This window comes from Erythrolamprus reginae, chromosome 8 (genome assembly GCF_031021105.1).
Source record: "Erythrolamprus reginae isolate rEryReg1 chromosome 8, rEryReg1.hap1, whole genome shotgun sequence".
Lineage (NCBI taxonomy): Eukaryota > Metazoa > Chordata > Lepidosauria > Squamata > Dipsadidae > Erythrolamprus > Erythrolamprus reginae.
In genome coordinates this window covers 17464868-17484089 of record NC_091957.1, presented here as the reverse complement: position 1 = coordinate 17484089, position 19222 = coordinate 17464868, and the positions used below count along the sequence as shown (strand labels likewise).

Genomic DNA, 19222 nt, shown 5'->3' with positions numbered 1-19222 from the left:
TTCTTTTCTATCCATCACATCCTTCTTTCCTTCCTCTCATCTTTCCCCCTCCCTGTCCTTCCTCCTCCTCTCCTCCCTACTCCCTCCCTCCCTTCTTTCCTTTTTTCCATCCATCATATCCTTCCTCCCTCCCTTCCTGTAATAATAATATATCAAAAGTCTAATATGGAAGTTTATTTATTTATCAAATTTCTAGGCCGAAGGAAAGAATAATTTGTATAGCTAACCAGCAGAGGGAGCTACGGATTTATGCACTTGCTGTTCCTTAAGAGCAAAAGCAGATTTTAACTGGCATAACTGCATGTATCTGAAAATGGAACACAAACCTGGTTCACGCACACACACACACACTCCATTTTGAGTGATACCTGAATTAAAGTGTCATTCTCAGCAAATAAAGCATAAAGGAATAGAGTAAAGTAGAATAGAGAATAGAATATAGAGTAGAATAGAATAGAGTAGAGTAGAGTAGAATAGAATAGAATAGAATAGAATACAGAAGAGAGAAGAAAATGGAAAGAAGGATGGAGAATAGAATAAAATAGAATGGAATGGAATAGAATAAAATAAAATAAAATAATGGAAAATAGGAATAGAAAATAGAACAGAACAGAATAGAAAATAGAATAGAATACTAAAATAATAGAGAATAGAATAGAAGGGTAGAATATAGAGTATAGAATATAGAAGACAAGGGAAAAGAAAAGAATGGAGAATGGAATGGAGTAGAGGAGAGGAGAGGAGTGTAGAACAGAACAGAATAAAAAGAATCAAACAGAACAGAACAAAACAAAACAGAAGGAGCGTACATAAGTGCACCAGAGTGCCTACCGTCCCCTGTCCTATTGTCTCTCCTATATCTCCTATATCTTCTCTTCTATACCTATATCTTTTCCTGCTATTCTCTCATAGTTATATTTTACTCCTTTATTTTCTCCTCTATTCTTACATTCTACCTGATTATATCCTCTATAGCCCTCATTGTGTATTAATGTGTATTGGACAAAACAGACAGACAAACAGACAGACAGACAGACAAACAAACAAACAAACAAACACATAAATAAAATAATAAAGGACAGGAAATAGATCCCTGCTTTTCAACCTTGTCAACTTTAAAACGTCTGCACTTCAGCTCCCAGAATTCCCCGGCCAGCACAAAGTATAAAACCTGTAAAAGATCCCCCCTTTTTCTTAATTTTTTTGGGGGGACCCTTTCCATTTCTTGCCTGGATAAGGGTTGGGGGGCAAGAGTTTTCTCCCTCCTTCTTTGGTTTTTGCAACCGAGGCTGGTGGAGACACACAACAGCTTGCAGCTGGGAGCTTAGCCCCAATAAATCTGGATTTTGCTGTGTTCCAGCAATAGATTGCAGAAACCCAGAAAGGGGCGACAGAAGAGGAGAGACGGGAGGGGAAAAAAGAATCTGCAACTACGGAGCCCATAGAGCACCTATTCTTCCCATCCGAAGCCAGCAGGAGAGAAAAACAGACCCCCAAAATCATGGTAGGTCCATCTTCATTCCTGATGTTTAGGCAGGAGGGCAAAGTCCCAGGGGGGAGGAGAAGAAGGGGAGAATCCAGGAATTTGGCAACATTTGTTGCTAAGGACTGATCACACACACACACCCCACACAAACACACACACACACACACACACACACACACACAATTTTTACACTGCAAAAACATGGACCACTCAACTTGATCAGGGTAAATCAATAGATGCAATCTACATAGACTTTTGTAAAGCTTTTGATTCAGTAGTTCACAGCAAACTTCTTCTGAAAATGAAAGACACACGCAGGGTCAACAAGCATCAGTCTTGGAGGAGCATCCTGCACCCAGAGGTTCAGGAACGCTGGGTGAAGTAGGAGGATTTGCCCGAAGAATTGAGAAGAAGGAATTTTTTAAATCAAAAAAATCGGGAACAATATACAGTATAGAACGTAGGATAAATAAGGTTGGAAGGGACCTCGGAAGTTCTTCTAGTCCAGCCCCTGCTCAAATGGGAGACCCTGTACCATTTCAAACCAACGGAAGCCCAGGCCAATGGATCCAATCTCAGGATCAAGAATCCAAGGATTTTTGCTGGGAAAATTGGATGCTGATGCTGAATCGATTGACGGAGCAATCCAAAATTTAAGAGTTTTCCCTCCTGAAATTTCAGCTGAATTTCCTTTGGTTTGGGATATATTGGGCTTTGCAAAGCCATCCTGACCAGCCCAAAGTTTCTGATAGTTTCTATTTTCCCAATAATTCATAAGTCATCTTTTTTATAATTCAATTTTTATTGATTATAACATATAACAGAGCAAACAAACGAAAACATAAATACAATGACCAAGTGGATTATTTACAAACCTGTTCTTTTGTCAGAAGTTCCTGTCGGAGGTGTTTACAAAATTGTTATCTGTAACTTATAAATTTATGTACATTTCTATTCTATCTTACAGTAAACATTTTTACTTTTGATAATTCATTCGGTACACATTTCTTATGTTGCATATATAATTACTCCAAATATATTCAATATGTATATTGTATCCTAAGATAAAATACAGAAAATAGTATAAGGGCAGACTAGATGTTTCTATGTTTCTATATATATATATATAAACTATATATAAAACATATTTTTGCTGATAATGAAACTCAACAAAAAACTTACACACACACATACAAGTATATGTGTGTGTTTGTGTGTGTGCGTGTATTTATGGTTACATATTTTTGCCGATAAGTAAAAAGGAAGGGAGCCTTATGTTGCTCAGCTCTATTTCAACATTATATATATTAATTATTAATAAATATTAAATATATATTAACTATGGGGAATCCAGAGCATGATATCATGGTCTTTCGGGACTAAAGGATGCCAATGCAATGCAATTAATTGTTAACCTTATATATATATATATATATATATATATATATATATATATATATATATATATATATATATATATATATATATTTATATATAAATTTCCCTATAATTCAGTTTCCCACACTATTGCTTTTCTCCAACCATTTGTAAAATGTATCCCACATTTTGTAATACTCTTGCCCTTTCAAGTAGTCATTTTAAGCACAGGATAAATGGCTTTTTAAAAGCCTGCGTCTTAATATTTTATGATTTTAATATTTCCACTTTTCTTCTTTCCTAATCTTAGCTTTTCTAGTCCTTTCGATTTACAATCTATTTCCACGTTATGCATCAAAACATTCTATATTCATTGCCAGTGTTCCCTCTAATTTTTTGGGGGGGTGGGCAGAAAAGTATAGTGTCTGAGCGGCAGTCCCTTTGGGACTAAGCGGCACAGAAATAATAAATAAATAGATAGATAGATAGATAGATAGATAGATAGATAGATAGATAGATAGATAGATAAACAAACAAACAAACAAACAAACAAACAAAAAACCCACCCTGTTTTGCCTCAGAGAATTTCAAAATAAAATACTGTACTGTGTGTCTATAACAGTGAGCTCATAATAGGGCAACTCTATCAATATCAAAATGCCACTTAAATAGTTGAGCTAGTTTCAAACTAGATTTTGATTTTCTTTCTCTCTTCCTTACTCCCATTCTTTTTCTTTTTCTTTTCCTTCCTCTCTTTTTTCTATCTGTTTCTCTCTCTTCCTCTCTTCCTCTCTCTCTCCTTCCCTCTCACTCTTTCCCTCTCGGCTTCTGGGCAGGTTTGGAAAACTCTGAGTTGATGATGATTTTTAAGTGAGCGATTGCTCACTGCTCAGCTTAGAGGGAACTATGTTCATTGCTGTTTAAAGAAAACTGATAAACAAGGGACGGAGTAAAGAAGGGGTTGGACTAGAAGACCTCTAAGGTCCCTTCCGACTCTACTACCCTGTTATTCTGTATGGGAGTGTCTCCTGTTTGAGTAGGGGGTTGGACTAGTTGACCTCCAAGGACCCTGGACTGTATGTAAGGCAAATAACTAAAGGTAAAAGGAAGAAGAAACCGCTATGGTTTAGCAATGATGTAAGGGCTATAGTCAATGAAAAAAAGGCTGCCTACAGGAGGTCTAAAGAGTCTGGAAGTATAGCTGATAGAGAGGTGTATAAAATGAGACAGAAGGAGGCGAAACAGATAATATATGCTGCTAAAGCCTCAAAAGAGGAAGAAATTGCCAAATCTTTAAAGAAGGGGGATAAAACCTTCTTCAGATATATTAGTGACAGGAAGAAGAAAAACTGCAGCATCACGAAGCTTAATACTGGGAATAATACATGCATTGATGGGAATAAGGAAATCACTGACAATTACAATAGCTACTTCTTTTTCAGTTTTCTCAAAAGACACCTTACAATATAATACTATAGATGGATATACCATTGCTTCCAGCTTTACGGATTCAGCTCCAGTGATCTTAGAAGCCGATATCTTAGAAATACTTGAACGATTAAAGATAAATAAGGCAATGGGTCCAGATGGCATCCACTTTATCAGATATGTCATTGCTACCCCCCTGACTGATTTGTTTAACCAATCCTTGTTAACAGGAGATGTTCCTGAGGATTGGAGAATGGCCAGTGTTGTGCCTATCCACAAGAAGGGCATTAGAGAAGAAGCTGGTAACTACAGGCCAGTTAGCTTGACATCACTTATAGTTAAAATGATGGAGACTCTACTCAAAAAGAGGATAAATCAGCACCTAAAAAACAATAACTTATTGGACCCAAATCAGCATGGCTTTACTGAAGGCAAATCACGTCAGACTAATCTCATTGATTTCTTTAACTATGTCACAAAGGTGTTGGATGAAGGTGGTGCTGTGAATATTGCCTATCTGGACTTCAGCAAAGCCTTTGATATGGTTCCACAGAAAGAGCTGATAGATAAATTACTGAAGATTGGACTTAATCCCTGGATAGTTCAGTGGATTTGCAGCTGGCTGAAGCGTAGACATCAGAGAGTTATTATTAATGGCAAGTTTTCTGAGCAGAGACAGGTTACAAGTGGTGTGCCTCAAGGGTCTGTTCTGTGTCCTATTCTTTTTAATATGTTTGTGAGTGACATAGGGGAAGGTTTGGTAGGGAAGGTTTGCCTATTTGCCGATGACTCTAAAGTGTGCAATAGGGTTTGTTTGTTTATTTATTTATTGGATTTGTATGCCACCCCTCTCTGCAGACTCCGCAGGTTGATATTCCTGGAGGCGTCTGTAATATGGTAAATGACTTAGCTTTACTAGATAAATGGTCAAAGCAATGGAAACTGCAGTTTAATGTTTCCAAATGTAAAAGAATGCACTTGGGGGAAAGGAATCCTCAATCTGAGCATTGTATTGGCAGTTCTGTGTTAGCAAAAACGTCAGAAGAGAAGGATTTAGGGGTAGTGATTTCTGACAGTCTCAAAATGGGTGAGCATTGTGGTTGGGTGGTAGGAAAAGCAAGTAGGATGCTTGGCTGCATAGCTAGAGGTATAACAAGCAGGAAGAGGGAGATTGTGATCCCGCTACATAGAGCGCTGGTGAGACCACATTTGGAATACTGTGTTCAGTTCTGGGGACCTCACCTATAAAAACATACAGTATTGACAAAATTGAACGGGTCCAAAGACGGGCTACAAGAATTGTGGAAGGTGTTAAGCATAAAACGTATCAGGAAAGACAATGAACTCAATCTGTATAGTCTGGAGGACAGAAGGAAAGGGGTGGGGGGACATGATCGAAACATTTAAATATGTGAAAGGGTTAAATAAGGCTCAGGAGGGAAGTGTTTTTAATAGGAAAGTGAACACAAGAATAAGGGGACACAAGTTAGTTGAGGGAAAGATCAAAAGCAACATGAGAAAATATTGTTTTACTGAAAGAGTAGTAGATCCTTGGAACAAACTTCCAGCAGACGTGGTTGGTAAATCCACAGTAACTGAATTTAAACATGCCTGGGATAAACATATATCCATCCTAAGATAAAATACAGGAAATAGTATAAGGGCAGACTAGATGGATCATAAGGTCTTTTTCTGCCCTCGGTCTTCTATGTTTCTATGACCCTTCCCACTCTTGTCATTTTATTATGCCATCGTTCCTACGAATTTAGCTCCTACCATAAAAAGGTGCAACTTTGAACGGTGACTCACGAAAAAGGTGACATTTACAATAGCCATAATTTTTTTTCTCCTCCTCTTTCCGCGAACGGACTGACACGTCTGACAGATGGGCTTATGATAGGTGAAGTTTATTTTCCACGTGGATCTGAGTTTGTCAATCTGTTGAAATTATTACTACATCCGTTATTTGGCCACGGATGGGAGCGATATCAATTCTATTCCTGTGACATTTTTCCAAACCTGTAATCAATAACCTTGATAAGACAAGTGCGGCCTTATCTTCAAGGCCGAGATTAGTAGATAATCCAGATTAGGTTTAGGTGTGTGGGAAAGGTCGTGGATGATGGGATCTCATTGGCTGGTTCTAAATCCCATCACTAGCGGTTTGCTTGTGCGTGCGATGCTTCTGAGCATGTGCAGAAGCATCCCGGGTGAGTGGGCAGGGCCTCCCACCCAGGGAAGGGCTGCTGTCTTTGGCGCTATGGTGCGCCCTCTAAGGCCATCGCAAGTGTTTTCACTTCTGTGTTTGCGCGGCAAGAAAAATCTCGCGAGAGGGCGCATGAGAGAGTGAAATTTCAGCGATTTTCACGGATATTTTTTGCTTCTGCGCCTATCTGAATCCTCCAATAGCCACACAGGTCTCCAATGCTCGGACGGACCAGTCTCCTTTGTTATTTTTATTTATTTTTATTTATTCATTCATTTGTCCAATACACAAATACATAGGAAGAAAATAGACATGTGGTAATATATATAAGGGTAAAAGTGAACTTAGAGGAGAGGATATATGAAAGGAAGAGAATATATATGATAAGTGAGAGAAAGGAAAGACAATTGGACAGGGGATGAAAGGCACACCAGTGCACTTATGTACGCCCTTTACTGACCTCTTAGGAACCTGGAGAGGTCAATCGTGGAGAGTCTAAGGGAGAAATGTTGGGGGTTAGGGGTTGACACAATTGAGTCCGGTAATGAGTTCCACGCTTCGATAACTCGATTGTTGAAATCATATTTTTTACAGTCAAGTTTGGAGCGGTTCGTATTAAGTTTGAATCTGTTGCGTGCTTTTGTGTTGTTGCGGTTGAAGCTGAAGTAGTCATTGCCGAGTAGGACGTTGCAGCATATGATCTTGTGAGCACTTATGTACGCCGCTTACCATCACTTTCTCCTGGGGGTCAGAAAGTTCAATCCATGTACAAGCACATGCCTCATTGCATCTTTACAAATGTCATGTTCTTTATGGGTTATAGCATCAGTTGCTGGTCATTGGTTGTTAGAGCAGCATTGCTGATCAATTCCACTGCCTAGGATCATTTTTATGTATTTATTATTTTATTTATTCTTTGTCCAATATACAATACATAAGGAAGAGAACAGACATTAAGTAATATATAGAGAGATAGTAAGTAAAAAAGAAGAGAAGTATATGAGAGGGAGAGAATATATATGATATATGAGATAAGGAAAGACAATTGGACAGGGGACGTTAGGCACACCAGTGCACTTATGTGCGCCCCTTATCCGTTATCAGAGGAGCTGGCTGTGATCCAACCACAACAGTGAAGTACGGGTGTGAGTTGGCAGCTGACCCTCAGTTTTCTCTCCCCATTAGACCGCCATTCGACTCAGTTTCCCTCGCTTCTCCAACCTGGAAGGGAAAGGGGTCCACGTGGCTCTCCTCGTCTTCTTCCTGCTCTTTGTGACCATGACCGGCTGTTTCCTGTGGCAGTACAGCCTACCCAAAGTGAAGACCGGTGAGTACGAAATCCAGCCCGTCGCTGGATCTCAAGGGTCACCTCATCCCCCTTAGTGACCTTCCAACAAGCAAAATCAAAGGGGAGGCCAAGATTCACATAACAACCATGTGGGGCTCAGTTATCAATGGCAGCGATGGCTCACCACTCACTTAGTCTCACTTAATGACAGAAATTCTGGGCTCCATTTACGGTTATAACTCAAGGACTTTGTGATCTGTATTGGCCCCTTTAAAAATATATATATTAATATTGATTTCAATTTATCCAGCTATCTCAGTGGATATATTATTCTGTTCTGCCCGTTAACAAAAACCCCGAATTTTATTGATTACAGTGATACCTCTACTTACGAACTTAATTCGCTCCGTGACCAGGTTTTTAAGTAGAAAGAAGAAGCAATTATACCCATAGGAATCCATGTAAAAGTAAATAATGTGTGCGATTGGGGAAACCACGGGGAGGGTGGAGGCCCTGTTTCCTCCCAGGAGATTCCAAAAGAGGCCCCACGGAGGCTTCTCCCTGCCTTTTCCATCCCTGTTTCCTCCCAGGAGATTCCCAGAGAGGCCCCACGGAGGCTTCTCCCCACCCTTTCTGGTTACAGTTTCGGAGGCTCGGGTTTGTAAGTGGAACATGGTTCTTGAGAAGAGGCAAAAAAATCTTGAACGCCCGGTTCTTATCTAGAAAAGTTCATAAGTAGAGGCGTTCTTAGGTAGAGGTATCACTGTATCATTCTGTTCTGCTTATTAACAAAGCCCCGAATTTTATTGATTATTTATTGGATTGGCTCCTCTGAAGCAATTAACAATAAAAAGGATGTTTTAGGGGGTTTGCCTAAAACATCCCGTCCGTTAATTTAATTTTCTCGGCAACGTCTAAAGCGAAAACGGGAACCAACGTGAAGAGAGACTCCTGCAAGTATTAACTGTCAGACAAGAAAAAATCATTTAATAATGATTTCAAGAACCCCCGCAGATTGATGAATTGTGCTTAATGCTGCTTGATGGGTTCTAAACACTGCAATTGGGTTTAATTGGCATTAATTGCCATTCGTATTGATAATATCGAGGTGGTTTCTAACCGTATCCAGATTCCAAGCGTCTTTTAAGATATTGTATGAACAAAAAACCCCCCACCCTTGTTTAAATATATATAGTTAACCTGGGTGGTGAATATAGTGGCACATCACATCGAATAAGGTGGTAATTAAAGACATCAAATCCATCAGTTAAAAATGTGGGTCACTCCACATCTATAAAAAGATAACGGAGATTAAACCTAAATTAAAGGAGAGATGGATGTTATTCATATTCATTCATATGTACAGTATATTCATTACGTTTCTCTTTCTCTCCTTCTCCATCTCATTTTCTTTCTTTCTTCCTTTCTTTTCTTCCTTTTTAAGGTATAATTGGATTGTTATTATTTTTTCCTGTTTTTTTCTGTACATGCTGTGAGCCGCCCGGACTCCTCGGAGAGGGGTGGCATATAAATCCAATTAAATCTAAATCTAAATCTTTCTTTTCTTTCTTTCTCTCCTTTTCTCTCCCTCTCTATCTCCCCCTTGTTCTCTCATTCTCTCGCCCCTCTCTCTGCCTCTCTTTCTCTCTCTCTCTCCTCCCTCTCTCTATATTTATTTTTTCTTTCCTTTTTTCTTTCTCTCTCTCTCCTTCCCTCCCTTCTTTCTTTTTTCTTTATCTCCTTTCTTTCTGTCTCTCCCTTTCTCTCCCTCTCTCCCTTGTTCTCTCTCTTTCTCTCCTCTCTCTGCCTCTCTTTCTCTCTCTCCTCCCCCTATTTCCTTCCTTGCTTCCTTCCTTCCTTTCTCTCCCTCTCTCCCTTATTTCTTTCTCTCTCTCCCCCTCTCTCACTCATTCTGTCTCTTTCTCTCTCTCTCTCTCCCTCTCTCTTTCCCCTTTCTATGCCCCTGTCTCTGCTTCTCTCCCTCTCTCTCTTGCCATCAGCTCTCCCTCTCTCTTCCCTCTCTCTTTCTGTCTCTTTCTCTCTTTCTCTGGACTAGATGACCCCCAAGGTCCCTTCCACCTCTGTTAATCTGCAATCTGTACTCTGATAGGATCGATCAACACGGATGCCAAACCGTCAGCCGTGGAGATGTGTCCCCGCTATCCGAAACCTGTCCAACTGGACCACCCCATCCCTATCCTAAAAGACGCCTTGGAAAAGGTAAGGACCCAAATGGGTCCGGGTTATTTCTGCAGGTTTATTTTATATTTTATTTTAATTTACTTTTTTATACTTTATATTATTTTATATTATTTTATATTATTTTATATTTTATATTTTATATTTTATATTTTATATTTTATATTTTATTTTATATTTTATATTTTATATTTTATATTTTATATTTTATATTTTATATTTTATATTTTATATTTTATATTTTATATTTTATATTTTATATTTTATATTTTTTATATTTTATATTTTTATATTTTTATATTTTTATATTATTTTATATTATTTTATATTATTTGATATTATTTGATATTATTTGATATTATTTGATATTTTATATTTTATATTTTATATTTTATATTTTATATTTTATATTTTATATTTTATATTTTATATTTTATATTTTTATATTTTTATATTATTTGATATTATTTGATATTATTTGATATTATTTGATATTATTTGATATTATTTGATATTTGATATATTTGATATATTTGATATATTTGATATATTTGATATATTTGATATATTATTATTTTATTTTATTTATTTATTTTATGCACATGTGCTCAAGATGCGCACTTACATTTTTAATTCTGGGCAATGTGGTATGGATAGAAAAAAAGATGTTTGAAATTTTTATCCATTGCTTTCTTGGCCTCCGAATCCTCTCTAGGTGGACACTCTTCTCCGGAACAAAATCCGCAACCCAGGCCTTCCAGCCTTGTCGGCCATTGTCATCTACAACGACACCGTCCTGTGGACCGGTAACTTTGGCAAACGCAATGGCTCCAGTAACTTCTCGGGTCTTCCCAATGAATATTCCATTTACAGGTGATTTGGGCCTTTCCTCAGCTCAAGGAGAAGGAAAGAAGGGAAGGGAAAGGGTGAAGGGGAAAGATGGAAGGGAAGGGAGGAGGGAGGGAGAGAGAGAGGAAGAGAGGAAGGAGGGAGGGAGAGAGGGAGAGAGGGAGAGAGGAAGGAAGGACAGAAGGACAGAAGGAAGGGAGGGAAGGGAACGGGTGAATGGAAAAGCTCAAGGAGAAGGAAAGAAGGGAAGGGAAAGGGTGAAGGGGAAAGATGGAAGGGAAGGGAGGAGGGAGGGAGAGAGGGAGAGAGGAAGAGAGGAAGGAAGGAAGGAAGGACAGAAGGAAGGGAAGGAAGGGAACGGGTGAAGGGGAAAGATGGAAAGGAAGGGAAGGAAGGAAGGGAGGGAGGGAGGAAAGAAGGAAGGAGGGAGGGAGAGAGGAAGAGAGGAAGGAAAGAAGGAAGGAGGGAGGGAGAGAGGGAGAGAGGAAGAGAGGAAGGAAGGAGGGAGGGAGAGAGGGAGAGAGGGAGAGAGGAAGGAAAGAAGGAGGGAGGGAGGGAGACAGGGAGACAGGGAGAGAGGAAGGAAGGACAGAAGGACAGAAGGAAGGGAGGGAAGGGAACGGGTGAATGGAAAAGCTCAAGGAGAAGGAAAGAAGGGAAGGGAAAGGGTGAAGGGGAAAGATGGAAGGGAAGGGAAGGGAGGAGGGAGGGAGAGAGAGAGGGAGAGAGGAAGAGAGGAAGAGAGGAAGGAAGGAAGGACAGAAGGAAGGGAAGGAAGGGAACGGGTGAAGGGGAAAGATGGAAAGGAAGGGAAGGGAAGGGAGGAAGGGAGGGAGGAAGGAAAGAAGGAAGGAGGGAGGGAGACAGGGAGAGAGGGAGAGAGGAAGGAAGGACAGAAGGACAGAAGGAAGGGTGGGAAGGGAACGGGTGAATGGAAAAGCTCAAGGAGAAGGAAAGAAGGGAAGGGAAAGGGTGAAGGGGAAAGATGGAAGGGAAGGGAGGAGGGAGAGAGAGAGGGAGAGAGGGAGAGAGGGAGAGAGGAAGAGAGGAAGAAAGGAAGGAAGGACAGAAGGAAGGGAAGGAAGGGAACGGGTGAAGGGGAAAGATGGAAAGGAAGGGAAGGGAGGAAGGGAGGGAGGGAGGAAGGAAAGAAGGAGGGAGGGAGGGAGAGAGGAAGAGAGGAAGGAAAGAAGGAAGGAGGGAGGGAGGGAGACAGGGAGAGAGGGAGAGAGGAAGGAAGGACAGAAGGACAGAAGGAAGGGAGGGAAGGGAACGGGTGAATGGAAAAGCTCAAGGAGAAGGAAAGAAGGGAAGGGAAAGGGTGAAGGGGAAAGAGGGAAAGGAAGGGAAGGGAGGGAGGGAGAGAGGGCGGAAGGAAGGAGAAAAGGAGAAGCATAGATCGCAAATACAATGACGTGAATGTCTCCAATGGCTCCTGGGTTTGTCCGTCAACGGCTCCCAAAACTTCAAACTAATAGCTACTCTGATCTTTTACATTTTTTTTGGTGTGACTTTGTGATTAATTTTAGGGGATTTTACTGTTTTTATTATTTATATTCGACTTTTTGTTGTATTTTGCATTATTTTATTGTTGTGAGCCGTCCTGAATCCCATGGGATCGCCCCAAATATAAGTCACATAAATTAAATTAAATTATTATTATTATTATGGTACGTGCGTGTTAGGATCGGAAGCATCTCGAAGCTGTTTCCCGCCATCATGCTGCACAAACTTTGGGAAGAAGGGAAGATAACGTCCCTCGACGATTCCTTGGAGCGCTACGCCCCCAATTTCTCCATCAAAAACCCCTTGGGGCATCTCAAGGAATCCAAACTGACCTCTTCAGGAGACAGGATGAGCTATTTCGAGGACAAAGCGCTGCCTGCCAGGCCTTCTTCTTCGGTCACTTTGAGACGGATGGCCGGCCAGCTGTCAGGTACGAAAAATTGATATTAAAAAAATTTGATGTTGTTCTGGTCGAGCTGAACTGCTCCAAAACCTCTCTTTTCAAGGCTTGGATTTTCAAAATAACAAGCCTTTATTTCTCTTCCACACTGGAAAATCGTCAAGGTTACAATGTGGTATGCTAAAGCCATGCAGGACTGGATTAGCAATAGCAATTAGACTTGTATACCGCTTCCTAATCATTTTACAGCCCTCTCTAAGCGGTTTACAGAATCAGCATGTTCCCCCCCCCCCCAGAATCAGCATATCAGCATATTACCCCCAATAATCTGGGTCCTCGTTTGACCCACCTTGGAAGGATGGAAGGCTGAGTCCAACCTTGAGTCAAGAAGGAAGGAAGGGAGAGAGGGAGGGAGGAAGGAAGGGCACTAGCAATATATAGAACAAACCAGCAATATATGCTTACATGTACTGGAACACTATTGCTTTAAATGCTAATGTTAGAGATGGCCACAAGAGGGAGCCAGAAGGGTGATTCTCATTTTCTCAACTACTCTCTGCTATTTCTGTTTTGTCTTTGTGATACATGATGGTTTATGTATTTGTAACTTTGTAAGGATGGAAGGCTGAGTCCAACCTTGAGTCAAGAAGGAAGGAAGGAAGGAAGGAAGTTAGGAAGGAAGGAAGGAAGGAAGTTAGGAAGGAAGGAAGTTAGGAAGGAAGGAAGGAAGGAAGGAAGGAAGGAAGGAAGGAAGGAAGGAAGGAAGGAAGGGCACTAGCAATATATAGAACAAACCAGCACTTACATGTACTGGAACACTATTGCTTTAAATGCTAATGTTAGAGATGGCCACAAGAGGGAGCCAGAAGGGTGATTCTCATTTTCTCAACTACTCTCTGCTATTTCTGTTTTGTCTTTGTGATACATGATGGTTTATGTATTTGTAACGTTGTAAGGATGGAAGGCTGAGTCGAACCTTGAGTCAAGAAGGAAGGGAGGGAGGGGGAGGGAGGGAGGAGTCAAACATTGAGTCAAGAAGTAAGGAAGGAAGGGAGGGAGGGAGGTGTCAAACCTTGAGTCAAGAAGGAAGAAAGGAAGGAAGGAAGGAAGGGAGGGAGGGAGGGAGGGAGGAAGGAAGGAAGGAAGGAAGGAAGGAAGGAAGGAAGGAAGGAAGGAAGGGCAATAGCAATAGCCTTTAGACTTATATACTGCTTCCTAGTGCCCTTCCAGCATTCTCTAAGCGGTTTACAGAATCAGCATGTTTCCCCCAAAAAATTTGTGTCCTTGTTTGACCCATCTCGGAAGGACGGAAGGCTGAGTCAACCTTGAGCCGGTGGTGAGATTTGAACCACTGAACTGCTGCTAGCTGTAAACTTAAGTAGCCTGCAGCGCTGCTTTCTAACCAGTGTGTCCGATATTTTAGTATTGAACAGGCCTTCACAATTTAAAGATGGAGATGGCGCTCCGGCTTTAATACTAGAGCCAAGAAGTTGAGTTGAAACTTTGTGGGTCGAATTGAATGTGTACAAAATTAGCTCCCCTGCGAATGTGACCGGAGGAAATCTCTCTCCCCAAAAAACAGACTGCTCCTTCTTTGGAGGTCCCTTGCAAGGTGACCCCATGTTCAAACTCTGGTTTCCTGATTCTTTAGGGCTACCCAGACGTCTGAGGTCCACCAGCCTCATGTGGAAAGGAACGACCCAAGAAGCATTATCTCTTCTTCAAGATGACATCTTGGTGGCCGATCCAGGGACTCGGTGAGAAGATAGACTTAATTTATTTATTTATTTGTTTATTTTATTTATTTATTGGATTTATATGCCGCCCCTCTTCGCAGACTCGGGGCGACTAACAACAGTAATAAAACAGCGTATAATAATAATCCAATACTAAAAACAGTTAAAAACCCATTATTATAAAAACCAAACATACATACACATATACCATGCATAAAATTGTAAAGGCCTAGGGGGAAAGAGTATCTCAATTCCCCCATGCCTGGCGGCAGAGGTGGGTTTTAAGGAGCTTACGAAAGGCAAGGAGGGTGGGGGCAATTCTAATCTCTGGGGGGAGTTGGTTCCAGAGGGCCGGGGCCGCCACAGAGAAGGCTCTTTCCCTGGGTCCCGCCCAACGATATTGTTTAGTCGACGGGACCCGGAGAAGGCCAACTCTGCGGGACCTAACTGGTCGCTGGGATTCATGCAGCAGAAGGCGGTCCCTGAGATAATCTGGTCCGGTGCCATGAAGGGCTTTATAGGTCATAACCAACACTTTGAATTGTGACTGGAAACTGATCGGCAACCAGTGCAGACTGCGGAGTGTTGGTGTAACATGGGCATATTTGGGAAAGCCCATGATTGCTCTCGCGGCTGCATTCTGCACGATCTGAAGTTTCCGAACACTTTTCAAAGGTAGCCCCATGTAGAGAGCATTACAGTAGTCGAGCCTCGAGGTGATGAGGGCATGAGTGACTGTGAGCAGTGACTCCCGGTCCAAATAGGGCCGCAACTGGTGCACCAGGCGAACCTGGGCAAACGCCCCCCTCGCCACAGCTGAAAGATGTTTCTCTAATTTGACCTTGTTCCCTTAGGTTTGTTAGTACTACGTACATAACTAGTTGGGTTTGGCAATATATAGAAGAGACCAACAATGTATGCTTACATGTATTAGAACACTATTGCTTTAAACACTAATGTTATGGATGGCCACAAGGGGGAGCCAGAAGCGTGATTCTCACTTTCTCGACTACTCTCTGCTATTTCTGTTTTGTCTTTATGACTATGCTGCAGTAAGAACTGTGTGTTCAAATGATGGTTTATGTATTTGTAGGCTGGAAAAGTAAGCTTGTAGTATTGTATGTTGATTAAGATGTATTGACTGATTTAACTCTGTATATCAACTCTTTATTGTTATAAGCACACATAATAAAAGCAGGTTTTAAAAGATTTGAAGAAGGGAGGATTTTCTTTGGTGGAGCTAAAAGTCAACAAGGTCTGGAAAAACACCAAGCTCGGCCTAATTAGCATTCCAATAGATAACAAAGTCCATTTAACTGATTTATGCTCGCCAGATTCCTGGCAACAAGCATCTATTTGAGAATGAGAGTTATTGAGGCAGATATCTGTTCTGTCTGGGTACCCCCAGACTTCAACACCAACTGAAAAAAGCAGCCAGATACGCTGGTAAAAGCGAAGGCACTTTATAGTTGGAAAAACAAACACAGAGAAAAACATGTTCTTCCCAACAGACAGGCTATGAGGCTTCACAGCAGAGTCATGATGGCCAGACAATACAGCAGACTTCTTGCTGGCACACACACCACTGTAGAGAATAAGACCCACGTCTTTCCCCCCAAGGTTTCAGCCTTCAGGGCCACAAGCCAGAGTCAGAAACGCCAAAGATCACAGCCAGGTCCCAGGACTCCCAAAGATAATACTCCACAATACAGGAAGAGTGGGTCTGCCTTTTCAGCCTTTCTGGGGAGAACCACACCCAAACCCAGCTGTTGCCTATTTAGGGCTGGAAATACCTGGCTAATTGTCCCCTTCGTTGTGCTGCTCTTCTCTGCCTGAGATCGATGATGGTTTGTGCATTTTCATCTAAGGACTCCAGGCTGCTTGCTGGGGAGAGCTCCAACCCGGGGGACTCAGGCTGTTCTCCCTCTCCCTCGGCCTGATATTCCTCCTCCCCGTCTGCCTGGGCCTCCTCCTCCTCCTCCTGTTCCTCATCCTCCCCCTCTGAGCATGGAGCCGGCAGAGGTTCAGCCGTTCCCTGAGGAGCCTCAGACGGAATCACAACAATATAATGGGGTTTTTAAAGCTTCGTTCAAGCACACCCTCAGTTTCATGTCTCTTCCATTGAACAACGCTGAACCTCCACACCCCATTTCCCACGACCCTTTGCCTTTGTACTGCCTGGAAGTGACGTCACACCCCAAAGAGGCTAAGGCTGTAAGCTAATGCCTTTTACTATGTAACTCCTCTCGCCTTCTCAGCAATCTCCTACAGCGAGGGTCAATTCATGGATTTTCCACTCTCATGTCTTCCTCATCCTCCGACTAGGACCACTCCCCCCATTGTCACATCAGCCCCCTCTAGTGGTTCCTCAAGCTCACTCAGGCATAGTTCCCTCTAAGCTGAGCAGTGAGCAATCGCTCACTTAAAAATCATCATCAACTCAGAGTTTTCCAAACCTGCCCAGAAGCCGAGAGGGAAAGAGTGAGAGGGAAGGAGAGAGAGAGGAAGAGAGGAAGAGAGAGAAACAGATAGAAAAAAGAGAGGAAGGAAAAGAGAAAGAAAAAGAATGGGAGTAAGGAAGAGAGAAAGAAAATCAAAATCTAGTTTGAAACTAGCTCAACTATTTAAGTGGCATTTTGATATTGATAGAGTTGCCCTATTATGAGCTCACTGTTATAGACACACAGTACAGTATTTTATTTTGAAATTCTCTGAGGCAAAACAGGGTGGGTTTTTTATTTGTTTGTTTATTTGTTTATTTGTTTGTTTCTTTATTTGTTTGTTTGTTTGTTTGTTTGCTTATTTATTTATTTATTTATTTATTTATTTATTTATTTATTTATTTATTTATTTATTTATTTATTTATTTATTTATTTATTTATTTATTTATTTATTTATTTATTTATTTATTTATTTATTTATTTATTTATTTATTTATTTATTCCACCCAGTCCCAAAGGGACTGCCGCTCAGACACTATACTTTTCCACCCACCCCCCCAAAAAATTAGAGGGAACACTGCACTCAGGTCACTTTATCCTTCACCCTCGCTCTCTGCTTCATCTGTCAACCCCCCCTGGCCCAGGGTATCCAGAGGGGCCTGGCACATCCTCCTCAGAATCTGACATGACATGAGGTGGACAAGGAGTACTCACAACACTATCTTCTGTTGATTGGCCCAAGCTGGCTTTCCATGCCTTCAGATGGAACTAGAAGTCACAGTAATCCTCTCCGCTTTTCTTCTGCAGGTGCCACTATAGTAACCTGGCGTTTTCACTCTTGGCTTACGTGTTAGCCGAGCGGGTGGCCAAGAGCGAGTACCAGACCTGGGTCTCCGAGAACATTCTAGACCGCCTGGGGATGGAAGACACCGGCTTCGACATCACACCCATCATCCGTTCCAGAATGACCGTTGGCGTCTACAGCAACGGAGAAGTGGCTCCTCTCTACGATCTGGGCTGGTACAGACCTTCTGGGCAGATGTTCTCCACTGCAGCTGACCTCGCCAAGTTAGCCATGGTCTTCTTGGGCTCCTATCACCGACATCTTCTGGAGCCCGAGACGCTGAAGGTCATGTCCACTCCGCTCTTGACGTGCTCCAAGGACTACTTCGCCAACAAGACGGGCACCCCTTGGGAGATTAACGAGCAGATGGGTTACGACCTCCTCCGTAAGGACGGAGACATTGACGGCTACTCGGCAACTTTCTCCCTCGTCCCGCAACTCCGCCTGAGCTTCATCGTCTTGATGGCAGGCCCTCGCCCGCGCGGCGGAGATGTCGTCACCCAGATCTACAACTACCTGATCCCCTCCCTCGAATCCGCTTTCCGGGAAGTCGAGAAAAAGCTCAGGCCTCCGCCGAGCCCAGCTCCTTACGTGGGCTACTACACCTTCTCCAATCTGACCTTCTATGAGATCAAAGTCGGGGCCCGAGGAGAACTCCTGATGCAGCAATTCGGGCCTCGCATCGAGAAGGTCATCCCTGAAAATTACCGGACCATTAAGCTCCACCACCTCGAGGACCGGACCTTCCAAGCGGTCTTTGAGAAGGAATTCCCGTGCGTCTTGAAGTTAGGGCCTGCCTCGATTTCCCTCGAGGCGCAGGACGGGCAGCTTTTCAACTTCTACCCATTCGATCCCAAGGGGCTCTCGCCCGGTTTTGATGTCCCAGGATTGAACACTTATAACATCCTCCGTCTTCAAAGGAGACCCGTTTTCTCCTAAGAGAAATGTCACTTCACACGACGCGATTCATCGCGGAATCGTTCAACATAGAAACATAGAAGATTGACGGCAGAAAAAGACCTCCTGGTCCATCTAGTCTGCCCTTCTACTATTTCCTTTGTTTTATCTTAGGATGGATCTATGTTTAACCCAGGCATGTTGAAATTCAGGTCCTGTGGATTGACCAACCACGTCTGCTGGAAGTTTGTCCCAAGCATCTACTACTCTTTCAGTAAAATTATATTTTCTCACGTTGCTTCTGATCTTTCCCCCAACTAACCTCAAATTGTGGCCCCTTGTTCTTGTGTTCACTTTCCTATTAAAAACACTTCCCTCCTGAACCTTATTTAACACTTTAACCTATTTAAATGCTTCAATCATGCCCCCCCCTTTCCCTTCTGTCCTCCAGACTAGACAGATGGAGTTCCTGAAGTCTTTCCTGATAAGCTTTATGCTTAAGACCTTCTACCGTTTTTGGACCCGTTCAATTTGATCCATCTCTTTTTGTAGGTGAGGTCTCCA

At 42.1% G+C, this 19222-nt stretch overlaps 1 protein-coding gene across 1 annotated transcript in view; it reads left to right on the top strand.

Annotated features, from left to right (window-relative positions):
- LACTBL1 (lactamase beta like 1) overlaps window positions 1–18951 on the top strand; it is a 27225-nt gene extending 8274 nt beyond the window's left edge. The window contains exons 2-7 of the mRNA XM_070759671.1: window positions 7683–7824; window positions 9896–10005; window positions 10700–10857; window positions 12519–12769; window positions 14391–14496; window positions 17725–18951. Of these exons, the coding sequence (XP_070615772.1) occupies window positions 7683–7824; window positions 9896–10005; window positions 10700–10857; window positions 12519–12769; window positions 14391–14496; window positions 17725–18700 (1743 nt within the window). The 3' untranslated portion in view covers window positions 18701–18951. The remainder of the gene's footprint in view (window positions 1–7682; window positions 7825–9895; window positions 10006–10699; window positions 10858–12518; window positions 12770–14390; window positions 14497–17724) is intronic.
- The last annotated feature ends 271 nt before the right edge of the window (window positions 18952–19222 follow it).